The sequence below is a fragment of the Cajanus cajan genome, chromosome 4 (genome assembly GCF_000230855.2).
Source record: "Cajanus cajan strain Asha chromosome 4, NIPB_CcT2T_4, whole genome shotgun sequence".
Taxonomy (NCBI): domain Eukaryota; kingdom Viridiplantae; phylum Streptophyta; class Magnoliopsida; order Fabales; family Fabaceae; genus Cajanus; species Cajanus cajan.
Genome location: NC_138520.1, coordinates 32,503,135 through 32,525,724, shown reverse-complemented (window position 1 = coordinate 32,525,724; position 22,590 = coordinate 32,503,135). Strand labels below are relative to the sequence as shown.

Sequence of the window (22,590 nt, the reverse complement as noted above, 5' to 3'; positions counted from 1 at the left end):
AGAGAGTCCAAGAAGTGTGGAAAAGTGTGGAATGACGTCCAAATGACGTCCTATATATAGGAGTGAGGCGCAGTACGGCCTCTGACATCAATACGGCCCGTACTGAAGTTTTGAACTACAGTACGGCCGTATTGAATTCAGTACGGCCGTACTGAAGTTTCAAAAACTTCAGTACGGCCGTATTGGTTTCAGTACGGCCGTACTGAAGTTCAAAAACTTCAGTATGGCCGTGTTGGGTTCAGTACGGCCGTATTGTAGTTCAAATTGTTCAGTACGGCCGTACTGAACTTCTAGGAGGCCGTATTGGGCTTCAATCCTTCCACATCTTTATTTTAAGCTACTCTAAGACTTCTAAACCTACGAATAATCATCCTAGGGTCTTCCAGGGTCTTCCAAGAGTCCTTCCGGCTGACTTTCCTTTGGTCTTCGAGAGTCTTCGAGTCTTATTTCCGACCCGGACAATTTTAGGGGTCTACAGCTGCCCCCCCTTTACTTAGTCAAACGGCTTTTTGGTGTACCGGTTGACAAGTAAAGGAGTTGACCCAATTGTCCGGGGAGTAGGCCATCCTTCTGACTTGTAGTGTCTTCCGGTGGAAAATTGTTGAGTAGCCTCTCCAGGTTGAGTATTAGTGGTCGCCTCTCCAGGCTCATGCATACCTCCGTGTTTGTGACGACGGGGGTAGCGTGAGTACTGCCTCTCCAGGCTTAGCTTCGCTTGACGCCCGAGCCAGAAGCTGCATACCACCGTGTTTGTGACGACGGGGTAGCGTGAGTACCCGCCTCTCCAGGCTTAGCTTCGCTCGACGCCCGAGCCAGAAGCTGCATACCTCCGTGTTTGTGACGACGGGGTAGCGTGAGTACCGCCTCTCCAAGCTTAGCTTCGCTCGACGCCCGAGCCAGAAGCTGCATACCTCCGTGTTTGTGACGACGGTGGCAGTGTGAGTTTGCCCTCTCCAGGGTTAGCTTCGCTCGACGCCCGAGCCAGAAGCTGCATACCTCCGTGTTTGTGATGACGGTGGCAGTGTGAGTTTGCCCTCTCCAGGGTTTTGTGATGATTTTGTCTCCACAGTCCACGATGCTGCTTCGACGGTTTGTTTTTGATTTTGGTGCAGGGATCCGTCTAGGGGATGTGCAGTTACTCATAGGTTCTTGTGTCCCAACTTTCCATTGCGTAGTTGGTGCCTGTCGCCACCGGCCCGATACGGGCTTTCGGCATTCGCGAAGGATGGTTGGACTCTTTTATTTGTTTAAAAATATGGATTGCTAGAATGACTTATTCTCAAAGTGAGACCTTGTCAAACGAGCAATTTTATTAAAAGGCTCACCAATCCATGTTAATCCCAAGTGGGACCCTCCATGGATTAGCGATTTTCATAAAAAGGAAGGGTTCATGGAGTCGCCACCAATGTTTTACTCAAAACATTGGAAAAAGAAGTTTAAGGCAATCGATTCAAAAATCGACTTCGGCCATGACAACCAGAGTCGGGTAAGGGAGTCGGTTACGCGTGGGGAAGGTGTTAGCACCCCACAGTGCCCCTTTCGGGTTCCCTATGACAGATTATTTCTAAAAAATAATAGTGCGAAATTACTAAATTACCCCTATTTATTCTAAACAATTATAACTTAACTATCTACATGATGACAGTTAAATATACACACAGAAAGCAGTAAAAGAAAGGTCTTAAGAAGAAACCTTTGAAGCGTGCTTTTATATTCAAGTAAAACTGGGAAGCTTTTTGGCGTTCCCTCGCTCTACAAGCCCGCTCGCTCCCTCCTAGAAAATTTTAACTATGGAAATCCGGAGGATTTCCCTTCGACTCAGTTCGAGACTCAAGCAAAAAGCTCAGAACTCGAGAACTTTGTCGGATCAACTCTCCGAGTGATTTCTAGGCAGAGCACTGCTCAAAAAAACCCAGAATACTCAAGAAGAGGGTTAAAACTCAGTGTAAAAAGTGTCAAATGACGTCCAATTGACGTCATATTTATAGGGATGAGGCGCAATACGGCCTCTGGGGGTCAATACGGTCCGTATTGAAGTTTTGAACTACAATACGGCCGTATTGAATTCAATACGGCCGTATTGAAGTTCAAAAAACCTCAATACGGCCGTATTGAAGTTCAGTGCAGCCGTATTGAAGTTCAGTGCAGCCGTATTGAATTCAATGCAGCCGTATTGAAGTTCAGTGCAGCCGTATTGAATTCAATGCAGCCGTATTGAAGTTCAGAAACTTCAATACGGCCGTATTGAGTTCAGTGCGGCCGTATTGTAGTTTAAAATGTTCAATACGGCCGTACTGAACTTCTGGGAGGCCGTATTGGGCTTCATTCCCTCCACTTTCTTATTTTTTGCTACTCTAAGACCTCTAAACCTACAGATTGTCGTCCTAGGGTCTTCCAGGGTCTTCCAGGAGTCCTTCCGGCTGACTTTCCTTTGATCTTCGAGAGTCTTCGAGTCTTATTTCCGACCCGGACAATTTTAGGGGTCTACAGCTACCCCCCCTTTACTTAGTCAAACGGCCTTTTAGTGTACCAGTTGATAAGTAAAGGAGTTGACCCAATTGTTCGGGGAATAAGGCCATCCTTCCGACTTGTAGTGTCTTCAGGTGGGAAAATTGTTGAGTAGCCTCTCCAGGTTGAGTTTGCCCTCTCTAGGGTGAGTATTAGTCGTCGCCTCTCCAGGCTCATTGCATACCTCGGTGCTCTCGACAACTGGGTAGCTGAGTACCGCCTCTCCAGGCTTGTGCATACCTCGGTGCTCTCGACAACTAGGTAGCTGAGTACCGCCTCTCCAGGCTTGTGCATACCTCGGTGCTCTCGACAACTGGGTAGCTGAGTATTGCCTCTCCAGGCTTGTGCATACCTCGGTGCTCTCGACAACTGGGTAGCTGAGTATTGCCTCTTAGGCTTGTGCATACCTCGGTGCTCTCGACAACTGGGTAGCTGAGTACCGCCTCTCCAGGCTTGTGCATACCTCGGTGCTCTCGACAACTGGGTAGCTGAGAATTGCCTCTTAGGCTTGTGCATACCTCGGTGCTCTCGACAACTGGGTAGCTGAGTATTGCCTCTTAGGCTTGTGCATACCTCGGTGCTCTCGACAACTGGGTAGCTGAGTACCGCCTCTCCAGGCTTGTGCATACCTCGGTGCTCTCGACAACTGGGTAGCTGAGTACCGCCTCTCCAGGCTTGTGCATACCTCGGTGCTCTCGACAACTGGGTAGCTGACTATTGCCTCTCCAGGCTTGTGCATACCTCGGTGCTCTCGACAACTGGGTAGCTGAGTATTGCCTCTCCAGGCTTGTGCATACCTCGGTGCTCTGGACATCTGGGTAGCTGAGTATTGCCTCTCCAGGCTTGTGCATACCTCGGTGCTCTAGACATCTGGGTAGCTGAGTATTGCCTCTCCAGGCTTGTGCATACCTCGGTGCTCTGGACATCTGGGTAGCTGAGTATTGCCTCTCCAGGCTTGTGCATACCTCGGTGCTCTGGACATCTGGGTAGCTGAGTATGCCCTCTCCAGGGATTTGTGATAGTTTTGTCTCCACAGTCCACGATGCTGCTTCGACGGTTGTTTTTGATTTTGGTGCCGCTGAGGGCTGGATAACGCAGGGATCCGTCTAGGGGATGTCCAGTTACTCATAGGTTCTTGTGTCCCAATTTTGCATTGTGTAATTGGTGCCCATTGAGGAATTTCTGTTTCCTTGGGGTGTAGACACAAAGATGCTCTTTCTGAGATGAGCGGTGCCTTATGGTTGGCTGTCGTCCTTTCGACGTTGTGGAGTATCCCGGTTATCCTTATTCGGGTGACTCTTTTTGTTTTTCTAGTTTTGTCGCCTCTGTGTAGGCTGTTATCCGCTGGGGGATTTTGTCATTGATTGTGATTAGCCTCTTCTGTTAGGCATATCATCTTGATGTTCAATGATTGGCTGAAAAGCCAAATTCCGCTTGGGGAATTGTTATTGATCTTTTGGATTTTTTTCTTTTTTGAAAGAGTGCCTCTGAGTAGGCGAATTATCTTGATGTTTGGTGTTCGGCTGAGTGCCGGATTCCGCTTGGGGAATGATTATTTGTCTTTTGTGATTTTTCTTGAGGGGGTGCCTCTGAGTAGGCGAGTGGGGATTTAAAGTTTATTTATCCCAGAGTATTATTTAGAAAGCCTCTTCAGGCTTAGCTTCACTCATCGCTTGAGTTGGAAAGCTACCTTCCACTGAGGAAGTTTAAGTCCTTTCGACTTGGATATTCTGTTTAGATGATCAAGCCTCCCTTGGGGAATTTTGCTGATCTTGGTTTGATAGCTTTCACTGGGGAATTTGGCCCGTGAGTGGAAGCTGAGGTTTCTCTGGGGAGTATTATTTCTGCGAGCCTCTCCATGCTCAGTTATTCTGAGAGAGTATTATTTCGGCGAGCCTCTCCAGGCTCAATTATTCTAAGAGGGAGTATTGTTTCTGCAAGCCTCTCCAGGCTCAATTATTCTGAGAGAGTATTATTTCGGCGAGCCTCTCCAGGCTCAATTATTCTGAGAGAGTATTATTTCGGCAAGCCTCTCCAGGCTCAGTTATTCTGTATGATGCTGTCATACACAAGCAATTTTTCTATTTTTTCTATTTTATGCGACTGCCTCATGATGAGGTCTTTGAATGTGCAATTAATGTGCGTGATGCACAAAATGCAAGTTTAATTATTTTATTAATTTGTTGTTTTTTAGAAAAAATGAATGGCTTCCCCTATCCTCTTCTTCTTGGAGGAATTTTGTGAGGGAGGATTTCTGTTATTGCCAATACGGCCGTTATTCATTTCAGTATGCCCGTATTGAATTGAAAATTTGTTCATAACCCTAATTTTGGTACGGGCGTACTGAACATGATACGGGCGTATTGTTTTTCTGAAGTTTATATTTTTTTGTTTTTTTTTCAATAAACAGAGAATAAGTGATCTTCCATTACACCTATCATCTGTATGCATGTATGCAGTATGATGCACCTAATTCTATTTGATTCACTTTTCAAAAGAATTAACCGATGCGTTTCTCTGTTTGGATTTTTGCCATTCCTCTAGACGGGCTGTGTGCTGCCGATTTCTGTAACCGAGGAATGATGCATGTTATATTGAGATTTGGTGTCATCAACCAAATGATTTTCCTTTCCTTTAGAAGATGTGTCAACCCTCCTATTGACTACTATATCTCCATGTTTCCACTAGATTATTCAAAAATCGTTTGGGACAGGAGAGAAAAGAAGGAAAGGATATTTTTTTCGAAAGTTTGTGTTTTAGAGGGGATTATTTATTTTTTTGAAAAATGGATTTTGTAAGAATGGCTTGGCCAATGGTAGGCTTAAGTGTTTAGGCTTGTTTGATTAAACACTTATGAAGTTAAGCACGTCTTGGTTATTAACATTTGTGATTTGACAACTTGGATAGCTTTTCTTGAGCCCCTTTGTTGAATTCAGTTGGTGGTACCATCATGGATTTATTCTGTTTTTCGATTGTCCTTATTTTTGCCTAAAACACCCTTTTGTGGCGTTTTAGCGGACTTTTGTTTTTGTTCATTTTTGCAACCCTAACTTTTGCCTAGGTCACCCTTTCGTGGCATTCCTAGCGGGTCTTTTGCTCTTATTTTTGCGCAGCCCCCTTTTTGGGTTTCCTGCCGAGCTTTTTTTGTTTTTATGGATTTCTTTTTATCCATGATGGCACTTATCGAGGCCAAGGGAAGGTGCTCCAAGTTGTCACACACACTTCCACATAAAAATGATGCGGGATTATTGTTATCAAGATGATTTTAACCTCATTCATGCTTATTCAAACAGGGTTAAAAATAATGTGGTCTAGAGATTTATTGCAAGCAAGAAAAGAAGCAATAAGAAATGAATAAAGAATGATTTTATTATAATCATAATGGAAACATGTGCCCTATCGAGGCTCGGGGGTCGGGCTGTCCCCGAGGAGTAATCTCTAATAGTCATCAGGTTTACATATCCCTATCAGAAGGAGAAGAACACTTGATGACGACAACCGGCCTTGATGCTTGTGAACCGGCCTTCCTAAAGATCTGGCTTAAAGAACGTCGAGAAGGATCTTGATTCCTCTTTGTCCTTTGATCTTTAACAGGGTTGTATCCTAACCCTTGTTTCCCCGGATTATCCTTGATGATGGGTAGCTCCGGAATTCCTTGGGAGTCCTTGCCAAGTCCTTGTCCCGGCAAGTATCCGTTCTTGGTGAGCATGGAGGCTACCTTCTTCATTTCTCGGGGAAACGTTTCAACATTGGCGATTTCCAATGCTTGGAAGGCGGTTTCTAAAGCTTCCTCCGCTGTATCCACATAAGGTATGGCAGATGGCTTGCTGATGAGTATGTCATCTTCAGCTTGTACAGTCACCAGCTTGTCATCTACTATGAACTTGACTTTCTGGTGGAGCGTAGAAGGAACAGCTTTCACATCATGAATCCAAGGTCGGCCGAGGAGACAGTTGTATGCAGGAGTAATGTCCATCACTTGGAATTCGACATTAAAGTTAGTGGGTCCAATTTGGATTGGAAGATTGATTTCTCCCACCACTTCTCTTTTAGAACCATCGAAGGCTCGAACGATCATGTTGCTCGGGCGCATTTGGACTCCCTTGATTACCACTTGATCAAGCGTTCTTTTTGGCATCACATTCAAGGAAGATCCATTATCTACCAAGACTTTAGCGATGTGATATTCCTTACACTTGACAGAGATGTGCAAGGGCTTGTTGTGGTTCGGTCCCTCAGCGGGGATGTCTTCATCGGTGAAAGTGAGGTGATCATTAGCCGTGATGTGACTAACAATCCCCTCAAACTTGTCTTGGGAGATAGTGTGCGATACATATGCCTCGTTCAAGACTTTCAACAGAGCTTGCCGATGCGGTTCGGAGCTTAGGATCAACGACAACAGCGTAATCTTTGCTGGCGTCCTATGAAGTTGATCCACGATGGAGTACTCGCTCTGTCGGATAAACTTTAACAGCTCGTCTGTCCCTTCCTCGGATTCTTTATCTTCCTCGGTTTTCTCTTCCTTTTCTTTCCCTTTATTCTTGGGAGCTTTATCGTGAAGATCTTCGGGAGTGTAGATCCTGCCACTCCTAGTCATGCCCCCAAGTCCAGCGATGTTAGAGATATCGCTGTCGGCAGAAAAATGGATGTCGTATATCCACGGCACAGCCTTATTTGATTCGTAGGGGAAAGGTCTTGGAGCAGTGATCCTTAATGGTGTTGGACCTTCCCCTTTATTCGTCTTGATTACCAACAATGGAGTTGATGTGCGCTCGCTTGGCGCGGTTGTTGGCTTACACTTAATAACAAATGGCGTGCGATCCATCTTGAACATACGCATCGATTATTTCTTTCTTTTTATTAATGTTTATTAATGATTTACTAGGAGGGATGTATGAAATGTAAACCTAGATCCCTCCATGATCTTTGATAAGAATGCATGATATGAGATGATGACGATGAATATGCATGCATTGTGTTTATTCAACTAAGCATTATCATGTTTTTAGGATGTCCCTAAGATGATGCATGATATTGCTTGGTTTGGATAAATAACCCTTTTTTCCTTTTTTTTGGGTATTTTGTTTTTTGTATTTTTTTTGGGTGAAAAGGGAAACTACCTACATGAATGTGATGAAGGTAGATGTTAACACCATGCAATGGAAGATCCTTATTCCTATTTATTTTTATTTTAAAAGAATAGGAATGTTGTATGTTTAAAGAAATGCAATGTATGCTCAAACAATTTCACATAAACAATGCACAAACAATTCACTCATCCACGAACAGTCACGAGCGAATCACGAGGTAGGGGTATCCTGCAGAAAAGTGCATATTCAAGGTGGTTCTAACTGTTCTCACCGGTCTGAGGCCCCCAAGGTGCCCCCATTATAGGGACCCAATTCCTCTCGTCGTAAGCCGATGGAAAGCTCCAACGCACTGTCGGACTCGAGTTCATGGTTATCACCTTGAGTGATGCTTTCCGACAACGGTCTACGGGCACCTATAGACCCATTCGACAACCGGCCGTACTAACATCCACTCCCTATGGCTTACCACTCATGCCCCCGGGTATAGAGGGAACTGTTGTGTGCAAAGGTTTGTGTGCAGTTTTTATTTCAAACAATTGCAAAAATTTAAACATACAACAGTTATTTAAAGCCAAATAGGTAAAACGTGTTATTATACAAGCAAGGGGTAATGAAGTAATTTTAACTATTATTTGTTAAAAATAATCTGTCACTAAATGGGACTGACTCTCGAGGCTTCCCCAGTGGAGTCGCCATCTGTCGCCACCGGCCCGAAACGGGCTTTCGGCATTCGCGAAGGATGGTTGGACTCTTTTATTTGTTTAAAAATATGGATTGCTAGAATGACTTATTCTCAAAGTGAGACCTTGTCAAACGAGCAATTTTATTAAAAGGCTCACCAATCCATGTTAATCCCAAGTGGGACCCTCCATGGATTAGCGGTTTTCATAAAAAGGAAGGGTTCATGGAGTCGCCACCAATGTTTTACTCAAAACATTGGAAAAAGAAGTTTAAGGCAATCGATTCAAAAATCGACTTCGGCCATGACAACCAGAGTCGGGTAAGGGAGTCGGTTACGCGTGGGGAAGGTGTTAGCACCCCACAGCGCCCCTTTCGGGTTCCCTATGACAGATTATTTCTAAAAAATAATAGTGCGAAATTACTAAATTACCCCTATTTATTCTAAACAATTATAACTTAACTATCTACATGATGACAGTTAAATATACACACAGAAAGCAGTAAAAGAAAGGTCTTAAGAAGAAACCTTTGAAGCGTGCTTTTATATTCAAGTAAAACTGGGAAGCTTTTTGGCGTTCCCTCACTCTACAAGCCCGCTCGCTCCCTCCTAGAAAATTTTAACTATGGAAATCCGGAGGATTTCCCTTCGACTCAGTTCGAGACTCAAGCAAAAAGCTCAGAACTCGAGAACTTTGTCGGATCAACTCTCCGAGTGATTTCTAGGCAGAGCACTGCTCAAAAAAACCCAGAATACTCAAGAAGAGGGTTAAAACTCAGTGTAAAAAGTGTCAAATGACGTCCAATTGACGTCATATTTATAGGGATGAGGCGCAATACGGCCTCTGGGGGTCAATACGGTCCGTATTGAAGTTTTGAACTACAATACGGCCGTATTGAATTCAATACGGCCGTATTGAAGTTCAAAAAACCTCAATACGGCCGTATTGAAGTTCAGTGCAGCCGTATTGAAGTTCAGTGCAGCCGTATTGAATTCAATGCAGCCGTATTGAAGTTCAGTGCAGCCGTATTGAATTCAATGCAGCCGTATTGAAGTTCAGAAACTTCAATACGGCCGTATTGAGTTCAGTGCGGCCGTATTGTAGTTTAAAATGTTCAATACGGCCGTACTGAACTTCTGGGAGGCCGTATTGGGCTTCATTCCCTCCACTTTCTTATTTTTTGCTACTCTAAGACCTCTAAACCTACAGATTGTCGTCCTAGGGTCTTCCAGGGTCTTCCAGGAGTCCTTCCGGTTGACTTTCCTTTGATCTTCGAGAGTCTTCGAGTCTTATTTCCGACCCGGACAATTTTAGGGGTCTACAGTGCCCACTGGGGAATTTCTGATTCCTTGGGGGTGCAGACACAAAGATGCTCTTTCTGATGTGAGCGGTGCCTTATGGTTGGCTGACGTCCTTTCGACGGTGGTGGAGTATCCCGGTTATCCTTATTCGGGTGACTCTTTTTGATTTTCTGGTTTTATTGCCTCTACGTAGGCTGTTATCCACTGGGGGATTCTGTCGTATGATTTTGACTGGCCTCTTCTGTTAGGCGGATTATCTTGACGTTCGGTATGTGGTTGAATACCAAATTCCGCTTTGGGGAATGGGTATTGATCTTTTTGGATTTTCTCTGAAAGAATGCCTCTGAGTAGGCGAATGGGGATTTGAGGACTTTATGTATCCCAGAGTATTATTTAGAAAGCCTCTTCAGGCTTAGCTTCACTCGTCGCTTGAGTTGGAAAGCTATCTTCCACTGAGGAAGTCAGAGTCCTTTGACTCGGATATTCTATTTGGATGATCATGCTTCCATTGGGGAATTTTGCTGATCTTGCTTTGATAGCTCTTACTGGGGATTCGACCCAAGAGTGCGAGCTGAGAAGTCTCTGGGGAGTATTATTTCGACAAGCCTCTCCAGGCTCAGTTATTCTGTACAATTGGGGAGTATTATTTCGGCAAGCCTCTCCAAGCTTAGTTATTCTGTACGATGAGGGAGTATTATTTCGGCAAGCCTCTCCAGGCTCAGTTATTCTGTATGATGAGGGAGTATTATTTCGGCAAGCCTCTCCAGGCTCAGTTATTCTGTACGGTTGGGGAGTATTATTTCGGCAAGCCTCTCCAGGCTCAGTTATTCTGTACAATGAGGGAGTATTATTTCGGCAAGCCTCTCCAGGCTCAGTTATTCTGTACAATGAGGGAGTATTATTTCAGCAAGCCTCTCCAGGCTCAGTTATTCTGTATGATGCGGGAGTATTATTTCGGCAAGCCTCTCCAGGCTCAATTATTCTGTATATTTGTTGGATTTTCTGAATTTTGCCTTTTTTCGTTGATTTCGGCTTTTTCTGTTGGAGGGATCTCAAACACACTCACAGATGAAGTATGCAGAGGAATGAAGATGTTGTGATGAATGAGAATGGGCCAATACGGGCCGTATTGAATTCAATACGCCCGTATTGGTGTGGACGTTATGGCCAATGCTGCCGTATTTATTTCGGTACGCCCGTATTGAGTTGAAAATTTGTTCATAACCCTGATTTTAGTACGGGTGTACTGAACATGGTACGGGCGCATTGTTTTTTTCTGAAGTTTATATTTTTTGTTTTTTTGTTTTTTTGTTTTTTTGTTTTTTTAGTAAACAGAGAATAAGTGATCTTCCAGTACACCTATCATCTGTATGCATGTATGCGGTATGATGCACCTAATTCTATTTGATTTATTTTTTCAAAAGAATTAACCGATGCGTTTCTTTGTTTGAATTTTGCCATTCCTCCAGAAGGGCTGTGCGATGCCGATTTCTGTAACCGAGGAATGATGTGTGTTATATTGAGATGGGCGTCATCAACCCAGTGATCCTCCCCTTCCTTTAGAAGACGTGTCAACCCTCCTATTGACCACTATATCTCCATGTTCCCACTAGATTATCCTAAAATCGTTTGGGACAAGAGAGAAAAGAAAGGAAAGATATTTTTGTTCTGAAGTTTGTGTTTTAGAGGGGATTTATTTTTTCAAAAATGGTTTTTGTAAGAATGGTTGGCCAAGGTAGGCTTATGTGTTTAGGCTTGTTTGATTAAACACTTATGAAGTTAAGAAAATCTTGTTATTGACGTTGTGATTTTGACAACTTAGATAGCTTCCTTTGAACCTTTTTTGAATTCGGCTCATGGTACCATCATAGATTTCTTTTGTTTTTTGATTGTCCTTATTTTTTGCCTAAAACACCCTTTTGTGGCGTCTTAGCGGACCTTTGTTTTTGTTTATTTTTGCAACCCTAATTTTTGCCTAGGTCACCCTTTTGTGGGATTCCTAGCGGGTTCTTTGCTCTTATTTTTACGCAGCCCCCTTTTTGGGTTTCCTACCGAGCTTTTTGTTTTTAGGATTTCTTTTTTATCCATGATGGCACTTGTCGAGGCCAAAGAAAGGTGCTCCAAGTTGTCACACACACTTCCACATAAAAATGATGCGGGATTATTATTAAGATGATTTTAACCTCATTCATGTTTATTCAAACAGGGTTAAAAATAATGCGGTTTAGAAATTTATTGTAAGCAAGAAGAGAAGCAGTAAGAAATAATAAAGAATGATTTTATTATAATCATAATGGAAACATGTGCCCTATCGAGGCTCGGGGGTCGGGCTGTCCCCGAGGAGTAATCTCTAACAGTCATTAGGTCTATACATCCCTATCGGAAGGAGAAGAACACTTGATGACGACGACCGGCCTTGACGCTTGTGAACCGGCCTTCCTAATGATCTGGCTTAAAGAACGTCGAGAAGGATCTTGGTTCCTCTTCGTCCTTTGATCTTTATTAGGGTTGTATCCTAACCCTTGTTTCCCCGGATTATCCTTGATAATGGGTAGCTCGGGCATTCCTTGGGAATCCTTGCCAAGTCCTTGTCCCGGCAAGTATCCGTTCTTGGTGAGCATGTAGGCTACCTTCTTCATTTCTCGGGGAAACGTTTCAACATTGGCAATCTCCAATGCTTGGAAGGCGGTTTCTAGAGCTTCCTCCGCTGCATCCACGTAAGGTATGGTGGATGGCTTGCTGATGAGTATATCGTCCTCAGCTTGTACAGTCACCAGTTTGTCACCCACAATGAATTTGACTTTCTGGTGGAGCGTAGAAGGAACAGCTTTCGCATCATGAATCTAAGGTCGGCCGAGGAGACAGCTGTATGCGGGAGTAATGTCCATCACTTGGAATTCGACATTAAAGATGGTGGGTCCAATTTGTATTGGAAGATTGATCTCTCCCACCACCTCTCTTTTAGAACCGTCGAAAGCTCGGACGATCATGTTGCTTGGGCGCATTTGGACTCCCTTGATTGCCACTTGATCAAGCGTTCTTTTTGGCATCACATTCAAGGAAGATCCATTATCCACCAAGACTTTAGCGATGTGATATTCCTTGCACTTTACAGAGATGTGCAAGGGCTTGTTGTGATTTGGTCCCTCAGCGGGGATCTCTTCATCGGTGAAAGGGAGGTGATCATTAACCGTGATGTGACTAACGATCCCTTCACACTTGTCTTGGGAGATGGTATGCGACACATATGCCTCGTTCAAGACTTTCAACAGAGCTTGCCGATGCGGTTCGGAGCTTAGGATCAACGACAACAGAGTAATCTTTGCTGGCGTCCTATGAAGTTGATCCACGATGGAGTACTCGCTCTGTCGGATAAATTTTAGCAGCTCATCAGTCTCCTCCTCGGATTCTTTATTTTCCTCATTTTTTTCTTTTTCTTTTTCTTTTCCTTTATTCTTGGGAGCTTTATCATGAAGATCTTCGGGAGTGTAGATCCTGCCACTCCTAGTCATGCCCCCAAGTCCAGCGATGTTAGAGATATCGCTGTCGGCAGAAGAATGGATGTCGTATATCCATGGCACAACCTTATTCGATTTGTAGGGAAAAGGTCTTGGAGCAGTGATCCTTAACGGTGTCGGACCTTCCCCTTTATTCGTCTTGATTACCAAAAACGGAGTTGATGTGCGCTCATTTGGCGCGGTTGTTGGCTTACACTTAATAACAAATGGCGTGCGATCCATTCTTTGAACATACGCATCGATTGATCCTTTCTTTTTATTAATGTTTTTTTTAATGAATTACTAGGAGGGATGTATGAAATGCAAAACTAGATCCCTCCATGATCTTTGATAAGAATGCATGATATGAGATGATGGCGTTGAATATGCATGCATTGTGTTTATTCAACTAAGCATTATCATGTTTTCGGGATGTCCCTAAGATGATGCATGATATTGCTTGGTTTCGGATAAATATCATTTTTTTTTTCTTTGGGTATTTTGTTTTTGTATTTTTTTGGGTGAAAAGGGAAACTACCTATATGAATGTGATGAAGGTAGATGTTAACACCATGTAATGGAAGATTCTTATTCCTATTTATTCTTTTTTTAAAAGGAAATGTTGTATGTTTAAAGAATACAATGTATGCTCAAACAATGTCACATAAACAATGCACAAACAATTCACTCATCCACGAACAGTCACGAGCGAATCACGAGGTAGGGGTATCCTGCAGAAAAGTGCATATTCAAGGTGGTTCTAACTGTTCTCACTGGTCTGAGGCCCCCAAGGTGCCCCCATTATAGGGACCCAATTCCTCTCGTCGTAAGTCGATGGAAAGTTCCAACGCACTGTCGGACTTGAGTTCATGGTTTTCACCTTGAGTGATGTTTTCCGACAACGGTCTACGGGCACCTAGACCCATTCGACAACCGGCCGTACTAACATCCACTCCCTATGGCTTTCCACTCATGCCCCCGGGTATAGAGGGAACTGTTGTGTTCAAAGGTTTGTGTGCAGTTTATATTTCAAATAATTGCGAAAATTTAATCATCCAACAGTTATTAAAGCCAATTAGATAAAATATATTATCATACAAGCGAGGGGTAATGAAGTAATTTTAAACTATTATTTTAGAAATAATCCATCACTAAATGGGACTGACTCTCGAGGCTTCCCCAGTGGAGTCACCATCTGTCGCCACCCGCCGAAACGGACCTTGGCATTCGCGACGATGGTCGGACTCTTTTTAAAGTTTTGGAAAATGATGGATTGGTAGAACGACTTATTCTCAAACTGAGAACTCATCGAACTAACAATTTTATTAAATGGCCGGTTGACAAGTAAAGGGGGGGCAGCTGTAGACCCCTAAAATTGTCCGGGTCAGAAATAAGACTCGAAGACTCTCGAAGACCAAAGGAAAGTCAGCCGGAAGGACTCCTGGAAGACCCTGGAAGACCCTAGGATGATTATTCGTAGGTTTAGAAGTCTTAGAGTAGCTTAAAATAAAGATGTGGAAGGATTGAAGCCCAATACGGCCTCCTAGAAGTTCAGTACGGCCGTACTGAACAATTTGAACTACAATACGGCCGTACTGAACCCAATACGGCCATACTGAAGTTTTTGAACTTCAGTACGGCCGTACTGTAGTTCAAAACTTCAGTACGGGCCGTATTGATGTCAGAGGCCGTACTGCGCCTCACTCCTATATATAGGACGTCATTTGGACGTCATTCCACACTTTTTCACACTTCTTGGACTCTCTTCTTGAGTATTCTGGGGTTTTTGAGCAGTGTTCTGCCCTATAATTCTCTCCGAGAGCCGATCCGACGAAGTTCTTGAGTTCTGAGCATTTAGCTTGAGAATTCGAACTAGTCGAAGGGAAATCTTTTTGATTTCCATAGTAAAGATTAATTTTTAGGGAAGGAGCGAGCGAGCGTGTAGTGGGAGGGAGCGCCAAAAAGCCTCCTAACATTTGAATATATAAAAGCACGCTTCAAAGGTTTCTTCTTCAAAATCCTTCCTTTTACTGCTTTCTGATTGTTGCATCGCATGTTTAATTTATTCATCATGTAGATATCTTATTCATAGCCGTTTCTAATAAATAGGGGTAATTTAGTAATTTTACACTGTTATTTATGAAATAATCCGTCATAGGGAACCCGAAAGGGGCGTTGTGGGGTGCTAACACCTTCCCCGCACGTAACCGACTCCCTTACCCAACTCTGGTTGTAATGGCCAAGGTTGATTTGCGAAAATCAATTGCCTTATCCCTTTTTCCAATGTTTTGAGTAAAACATTGGTGGCGACTCCAAGAACCCTTCTTTTTGCGAAAACCACCAATCCATGGAGGGTCCCGCTTGGGATTAACATGGATTGGTGAATCATTTAATAAAATTGTTAGTTCGATGAGGTCTCAGTTTGAGAATAAGTCGTTCTAACAATCCATCATTTTCCAAAATTTAAAAAGAGTCCGACCATCTTCGCGAATGCCAAGGTCCGTTTCGGTGGGTGGCGACAGATGGCGACTCCACTGGGGAAGTCAAAGTCCTTTGACTCGGATATTCTGTTCAGATGATCATGCTTCCATTGGGGAATCTTGCTGATCTTGTTTTGATAGCTCTTACTGGGGATTTGATCCACGAGAGTGAGCTGAGAAGTCTCTGGGGAGTATTATTTCGACAAGCCTCTCCAGGCTCAGTTATTCTGTACAATTGGGGAGTATTATTTCGGCAAGCCTCTCCAGGCTCAGTTATTCTGTACGATTGGGGAGTATTATTTCGGTAAGCCTCTCCAGGCTCAGTTATTCTGTACGATGGGGGAGTATTATTTCGGCAAGCCTCTCCAGGCTCAGTTATTCTGTACGAGTATTATTTCGGCAAGCCTCTCCAGGCTCAGTTATTCTGTACGAGTATTATTTCAGCAAGCCTCTCCAGGCTCAGTTATTCTGTACGATGCGGTTGATTTTCTAAATCTTTTGCCTTTTTTTGTCGAATTTTGACTTTTTCTGTATTTTTGCCTTTTTTGTCGTTTTTTGGCTTTTTCTGTTGACTGCTGTCATACACAAGCAATTTTTCTATTTTTCTATTTTATGCGATTGCCTCATGATAAGGTCTTTGAATGTGCAACTAATGTGTGTGTGATGCACAAATGCAAGTTTAATTATTTTATTAATGTTTTTTAGAAAAAAGAATGGCTCTCCCTATCCTCCACTTCTTGGAGGAATTTTTGTCGTCGACGCGAGGGAATATTTTTGTGAACCTTTTACGCAGGAGATTACGAATTTTATAGGAACCCTTCCAATTTTCTTTATTGACCGATTATTAAAGGAATTTCGTACAATTTTTATGAAATACCAATTTAGAGGCATAATCACATGGTCAAGAGAGAAGAGAAATGAATAGATATTTTATTGATATTCACAAGTGTTTTTACAGAAAGATACACAGAAGGAAATTTCTGAAGAATGGCTGGCCAGGGTAGGCTATATACATTGGGCTTAACAATTATATCTGTAATTGTTGCTCTTTACGTTCCCCTAGTTGCTTCGGGTGAGCTGCCTGAGCCAGGAGTGTAGATGCTGCAAGACGCTTGCTTCTAGAAGATAATCACTTGAACCGCCTTTCGGTTTTCGATTCAAGTGATCGTTGCTTGCTTTGTTTTTGCATCTTATTCTTTTGCCCCTAATTTTTGCCTAGGACGTATCCTAGCGGGGATAAATTCGCCTTTGTTTTGCCTAGTACCCTTGTACTGGCGGGCTTTTTATGTTGCCCTAACTTTTGCCTAGGACGCCCTTTTCGGGTTTTCATCCTAGGCATTGGCATTCGCGACGATGGTCGGACTCTTTTTAAGTTTTGAAAAGTGGTGGATTGTTAGAACGACTTATTCTCAAACTGAGACCTCATCGAACTAACAATTTTATTAAATGATTCACCAATCCATGTTAATCCCAAGCGGGACCCTCCATGGATTAGTTGTTTTCGCAAAAAGAAGGGTTCTTGGAGTCGCCACCAATGTTTTACTCAAAACATTGGAAAAAGGGATAAGGCAATTGATTTCATAAATCAACCTTGGCCATTACAACCAGAGTCGGGTAAGGGAGTCGGTTACGTGCGGGGAAGGTGTTAGCACCCCACAACGCCCCTTTCGGGTTCCCTATGACGGATTATTTCATAAATAACAGTGTAAAATTACTAAATTACCCCTATTTATTATAAACGACTATGAATAAGATATCTACATGATGAATAAATTAAACATGCGATGCAACAATCAGAAAGCAGTAAAAAGAAGGATTTTGAAGAAGAAACCTTTGAAGCGTGCTTTTATATATTCAAATGTTAGGAGGCTTTTTGGCGCTCCCTCCCACTACACGCTCGCTCGCTCCTTCCCTAAAAATTAATCTTTACTATGGAAATCAAAAAGATTTCCCTTCGACTAGTTCGAATTCTCAAGCTAAATGCTCAGAACTCAAGAACTTCGTCGGATCGGCTCTCGGAGAGAATTCTAGGGCAGAACACTGCTCAAAAACCCCAAAATCCTCAAGAAGAGAGTCCAAGAAGTGTGGAAAAGTGTGGAATGACGTCCAAATGACGTCCTATATATAGGAGTGAGGCGCAGTACGGCCTCTGACATCAATACGGCCCGTACTGAAGTTTTGAACTACAGTACGGCCGTACTGAAGTTTCAAAAACTTCAGTACGGCCGTATTGGTTTCAGTACGGCCGTACTGAAGTTCAAAAACTTCAGTATGGCCATATTGGGTTCAGTACGGCCGTATTGTAGTTCAAATTGTTCAGTACGGCCGTACTGAACTTCTAGGAGGCCGTATTGGGCTTCAATCCTTCCACATCTTTATTTTAAGCTACTCTAAGACTTCTAAACCTACGAATAATCATCCTAGGGTCTTCCAGGGTCTTCCAGGAGTCCTTCCGGCTGACTTTCCTTTGGTCTTTGAGAGTCTTAGAGTCTTATTTCCGACCCGGACAATTTTAGGGGTCTACAAGAGGCCGACACAATAATACTCGCAATATCAGCAGGCGGCCTAGAGAGGCTGACACAACAATACTCACCATCAGCAACTGGCCTGTAGAGACGGGCACAAAAATCACCATCAGCAACCGGCCTGGAGAGGCTTGCACAACAAAACTCACCATCAACAACTGGCCTGGAGAGGCCAACACAGCAATACTCAACATTAGTAGGTTGAAGAACCGGATCTCCACCTCACTATCACAAGAGAAACAATGGAGCTTCTTGATGGCTCCCTCCTTCCATGATTGATGTAGAGTGTGAAGGGGGAAGACCTTGCCCTTGATCTAGGCTCACAAAAAGGTAGACAAAAGGTGACTTATGATGGGAAAAGGAAGATGGGCGTGAAGTAGGTTTAGGGTGGCGGAAATGTTTAGGTGAATGGTGTTTGGTTGCTCAAGGTTGGCTCACTCCAAGTATAGGTGGAGGCCACTCTAGGGTTTCACTCTCCAAGGGTGGAGAATGAAGGAGGCTAGCTGAAGTTAACCTAGTGACTAAGGAAGAGATGTTGAGGCATAAAAGCTCACTCAATATCATATAATCCAAAGTATTTACAAGTGGTGGGGTGTTGGGTATTTATAGGAGGGGAGGCATCTAGGGTTGCATTTGGGACATGCATGGCCGAAATTCATAAGGCAAATGCACTCCAAATGACATGCCAAATGAACCCTAGATGCTACTTGGTGACCAAGTATGGAATCTATGGGTCTAGATTGGCTACAACTAGGTGCATGATAAGTCCATGCAACCTTTGCCCTCCACTTGGGCCTAAGCCTTTCTATCACCAAAAATAGATCCAATGCTCACCAAAAATAGGCGTCACCCTCTAATGAAATACCCTAGCCCAAATTAAAAACCTAATCATCTAAAGCACCCCATAATACAAGGGTAAAATGGGAAATACAAAGAAAATAAATCCTATGACTAAAATACCCCAAAATACAAGGGTAAAATTGGAATAAAGCAATAAATTCTATACTACTCAAATTGGCCATAGCCATGAACCATGTGATGGGTCTCACATGAAGTGAAGTACCAAGGATGGACCTCCATCACTTTTACTCGAAGATTGAACATCAGGTGTACAATTTGTCAACCTTGTTACCCAACAGAGTACGCAATCAATGCTCAAGTGCTCTAAAGGGTGAGGATACGAGCAAATACACCTGTCCAAGAGAAGTAATGTAGAAGCATCAACACAGAGATGAGAAGAAGACCCGGACGAAATGTCTACGTCTTTACTTGCCTTTGGAAAAGCAACATAGCTATTCCAAAGGACAAGTAAAGAGGGGCAACTGTAGGCACCCAATTTTGTCCGGGGGCACAAAACAACAAGATAAGACATCAGAGGTCCCAAAAGCCTAAATTAACTTTTTTAGTGGCCCGGAACGGGCCGTTCCAAAATCGGAACAGGCCGTTCCCAAAATCGGAACAGGCCGTTCCCAAGACCGGAACGGGCCGTTCTCGGATCAGAACGAGCCGTTCCGAGGCTTCTAAAAGGCCTAAAAATTATAGGTTGGAACGGGCTGTTCTAGACCAGAACGGGTCGTTCCAAACCAATCAAAGGGGCCTAAAATTTGTACCCCGGAACGGGCCGTTCTCACTTCAGAATGGGTCGTTCTGGTTCCCTAGAACTGGCTGTTCTGATTTTAGAATGGGCCATTCTAGGGTACGAAAATGCTGCATAATGTTAGGATTCAGAACGGGCCATTCCGAATCCAAAACAGCCATTTTGGCCCACGCCTGATGCCTATAAATAAGAAATCTCGGCCACAGTTCAGGGGACCTCCAAAATTTCGTCCAGCACTCCTTAGAGCTCGAAATTTCTCCCTTTTTTTTCTCTCTCTCTCCTGTTGTATTTCTTGAGTATTGGAATCAGGACCCTCTCCTGCTATTTACGTACAACGTCTCTCCATCAGCATCTCAACCGTCCATTTTCTTATACATCTAATGGTTATAAATAAAAATCTATTTTCGAGTACTTTCCAACCAAAAATAAAAACTTTTAACAAAAAATCACTCACTTACTTACCAAACGACTCCCCCAAAGAAAAAAAAAAATCAAAAACCCTCTAACCCCACCATCAAATGACGACGCTATAGAACTCTCATCAAACTAATCTCCTCAGTCTGCGCAGTTCGCTCTCGAGCTCAGGATCCGCGTCCACGTCCAAGGCGGTGAAGCTCGTCGACAGCGAGAAGACCGTTGTGCTCTTGTCACCGGCAATTTTTCGCCACCTCGGCAACACCGCTGCATTCCTGGCGAACGTGCGAGGCCTGGGCGAAGGCGGCGACTGCGGCGGTGGCGTCGTTCTGGCCAAAAAACTCGTCACCGTAGACCTTGTGCATACTATTTTTCAAGATTGTAACCTATGCTGTGGACAAATATATATGTTCTCAATCTCACCTAATCAGGATCAAGTTCAACATGCATTCATCACCTATATTGTCTAATGGTTGAATTGGACAAACCATTTAAAGGGACCCTCTTTTTATTCTTTGAAGCATGCACAACGATAGGTAATTATTGGGGGGGGTCATGCTTGTAAATGATCTGCCATGTAATTGAAATTTGGAAAAGAAAAGAAAGAGGACTTTCTTGTATAATCAAGTGTTGTTAATTTATTATTTTTTGTCTACCAAGATTAGAACTTAAGACCTTGTGCATACTATTTAGCATCTCACTATTCTGACCTTAATGCTTCTCAACTCAAGTGTTCTTAAATGGCTGTTATAGCACCACATGGTGCTATTGATCACCTGTATTGGCAAATAGTTGAGTTTGGCAGGTTATGCAAGCTTTGATCATCATATAACCATGTATATTCTTGAAGCTCGCACTACGACAGGTAGCTTCTTATTGGGGGCATGCTTGTAAAATGTAAATAATCAAGCATATAATTGAAATTTAAAAAGAAATGAAAGAGGACTTTCTTGTATAATCTGATAGCTTGATATGAATGTGACTTAACGAGGAACTTGGTTAGTTTGTTGTTGCACTCTTTTGTTTTTATTGATCTGAATTGTGTGCTGGAGTCTTGGTCAGTTGATTTGCATTTCTACCTTTCCCCCTGTTATGATCCGTGTCTCTTGTTGTCCTCATGTGTACATCTATCTAAGTGTTGCAGAGATTATTATCAAATAATCACTATCAGGATCACTTACTGCGCCTGTATTACTATTGTTTGTGACACGATTTTTCACCAGAAAAAAACAATTACTATAATGAATATTTTTTACCAAATGTTAAAGATTCTTGGTATCCAAATGAGAGACTATAATCTGTAAACATCCAAACCTAATCATGATAATGATATGATATTCAAAACAGGATCATAACCGTCCATTTTCTTATACATCTAACGGTTATAAATATCATCACAGAATGGTCAAAAAGCATTGCAAGTAGCTAGTTGTTGTAGCTTTTAATTTACATCTCTATGGATTGGTCAAAGTTGTGATATCCCCATCAAGTGGTGCCTACAATTTAAAAGACACAAGTTAATATTTTAAATACATATATGAAACCATTAAAATCTGCAAGTTATTAAAATGTTTGTGATATCCCATCCAAATTATTGAAACTTACCATCAATAAACTAGTAAAACTAGTAACACTAACTTGACTTGAAATATCATTGATTTCCTACACAAAAGACAATATCAATTAATCACTAAATATTTTTTTGGTTTCCTCACAAATAAATTTCTATTAGCTTACCATAGATTGTTGTTGTTTGTATGCATCATTAAGCCACGTGGATGCACTTATATTAGGCATTTCTAAATTGTACTCTATCCTCTCCTTCACAAATTTTGAACCTTGTTTACTCTCATTATTCTGCATACAAAAAAAGAGAGTTTATGTATTTGAGTAAGCTAATGCATGGTAAAATTCATAATTTTATAATACCTTAGTAAGATCTTGATCTTGTGAAGCACTTGAGTCACCCTTTTTCTTTCGTTTACTAAGTTGGCGTTCTACCCAACCTTTCAAACGCTTTTCTACCTTCTTTTTTCTTGAACGCCTTTACTTGTGTTGAACCATCATTGTTTCTTGCAATCTCTATAACATTACTAAGGAACTCATTAACTTGAGTATTACTTACTTGTTTATTTTGAAACTATAACATTTCCTTGTCCAATAAATCAGTAACTTTGCTCAACAACGTGTTTGTTTCTTGACTCCTACATGCTTCATCAACTATCCTCATAAGACGGGGACAAATGTCTCTACGACGTTGTGTTGAAGTTAATTGAGCATCTTCTACTACATGACGAACACTAACATTAGGTAAAGACACACTTCTTGCTAACTTTGTCCACCTCTTCAGGATATATTGCTCAGGCACTGATTTAACATCCATATGAATAAAGTGATAGACCATGGGCCAAGGGCCCAGTAACCAGAGCTATGGCTAGAAGAATACAGGAAGAGTTAGACCTTGTGAAGACTAGTGGGCTTGTCAAGCCCAAGGTAAT

General features: G+C 42.6%; 1 protein-coding gene across 1 annotated transcript; it reads right to left on the bottom strand.

The window, feature by feature from the left end:
- Positions 1-20,325: 20,325 nt before the first annotated feature.
- Positions 20,326-22,475, bottom strand: LOC109803709 (uncharacterized). Its single transcript, XM_083073505.1, has 6 exons — positions 22,240-22,475; positions 22,022-22,136; positions 21,830-21,949; positions 21,698-21,754; positions 20,803-20,868; positions 20,326-20,478 (listed from the first exon to the last, which is right to left on the bottom strand). The coding sequence occupies exons 1-6, from the start codon at positions 22,473-22,475 to the stop codon at positions 20,326-20,328; spliced, it is 747 nt and encodes a 248-aa protein (XP_082929631.1).
- Between the last annotated feature and the right edge of the window lie 115 nt (positions 22,476-22,590).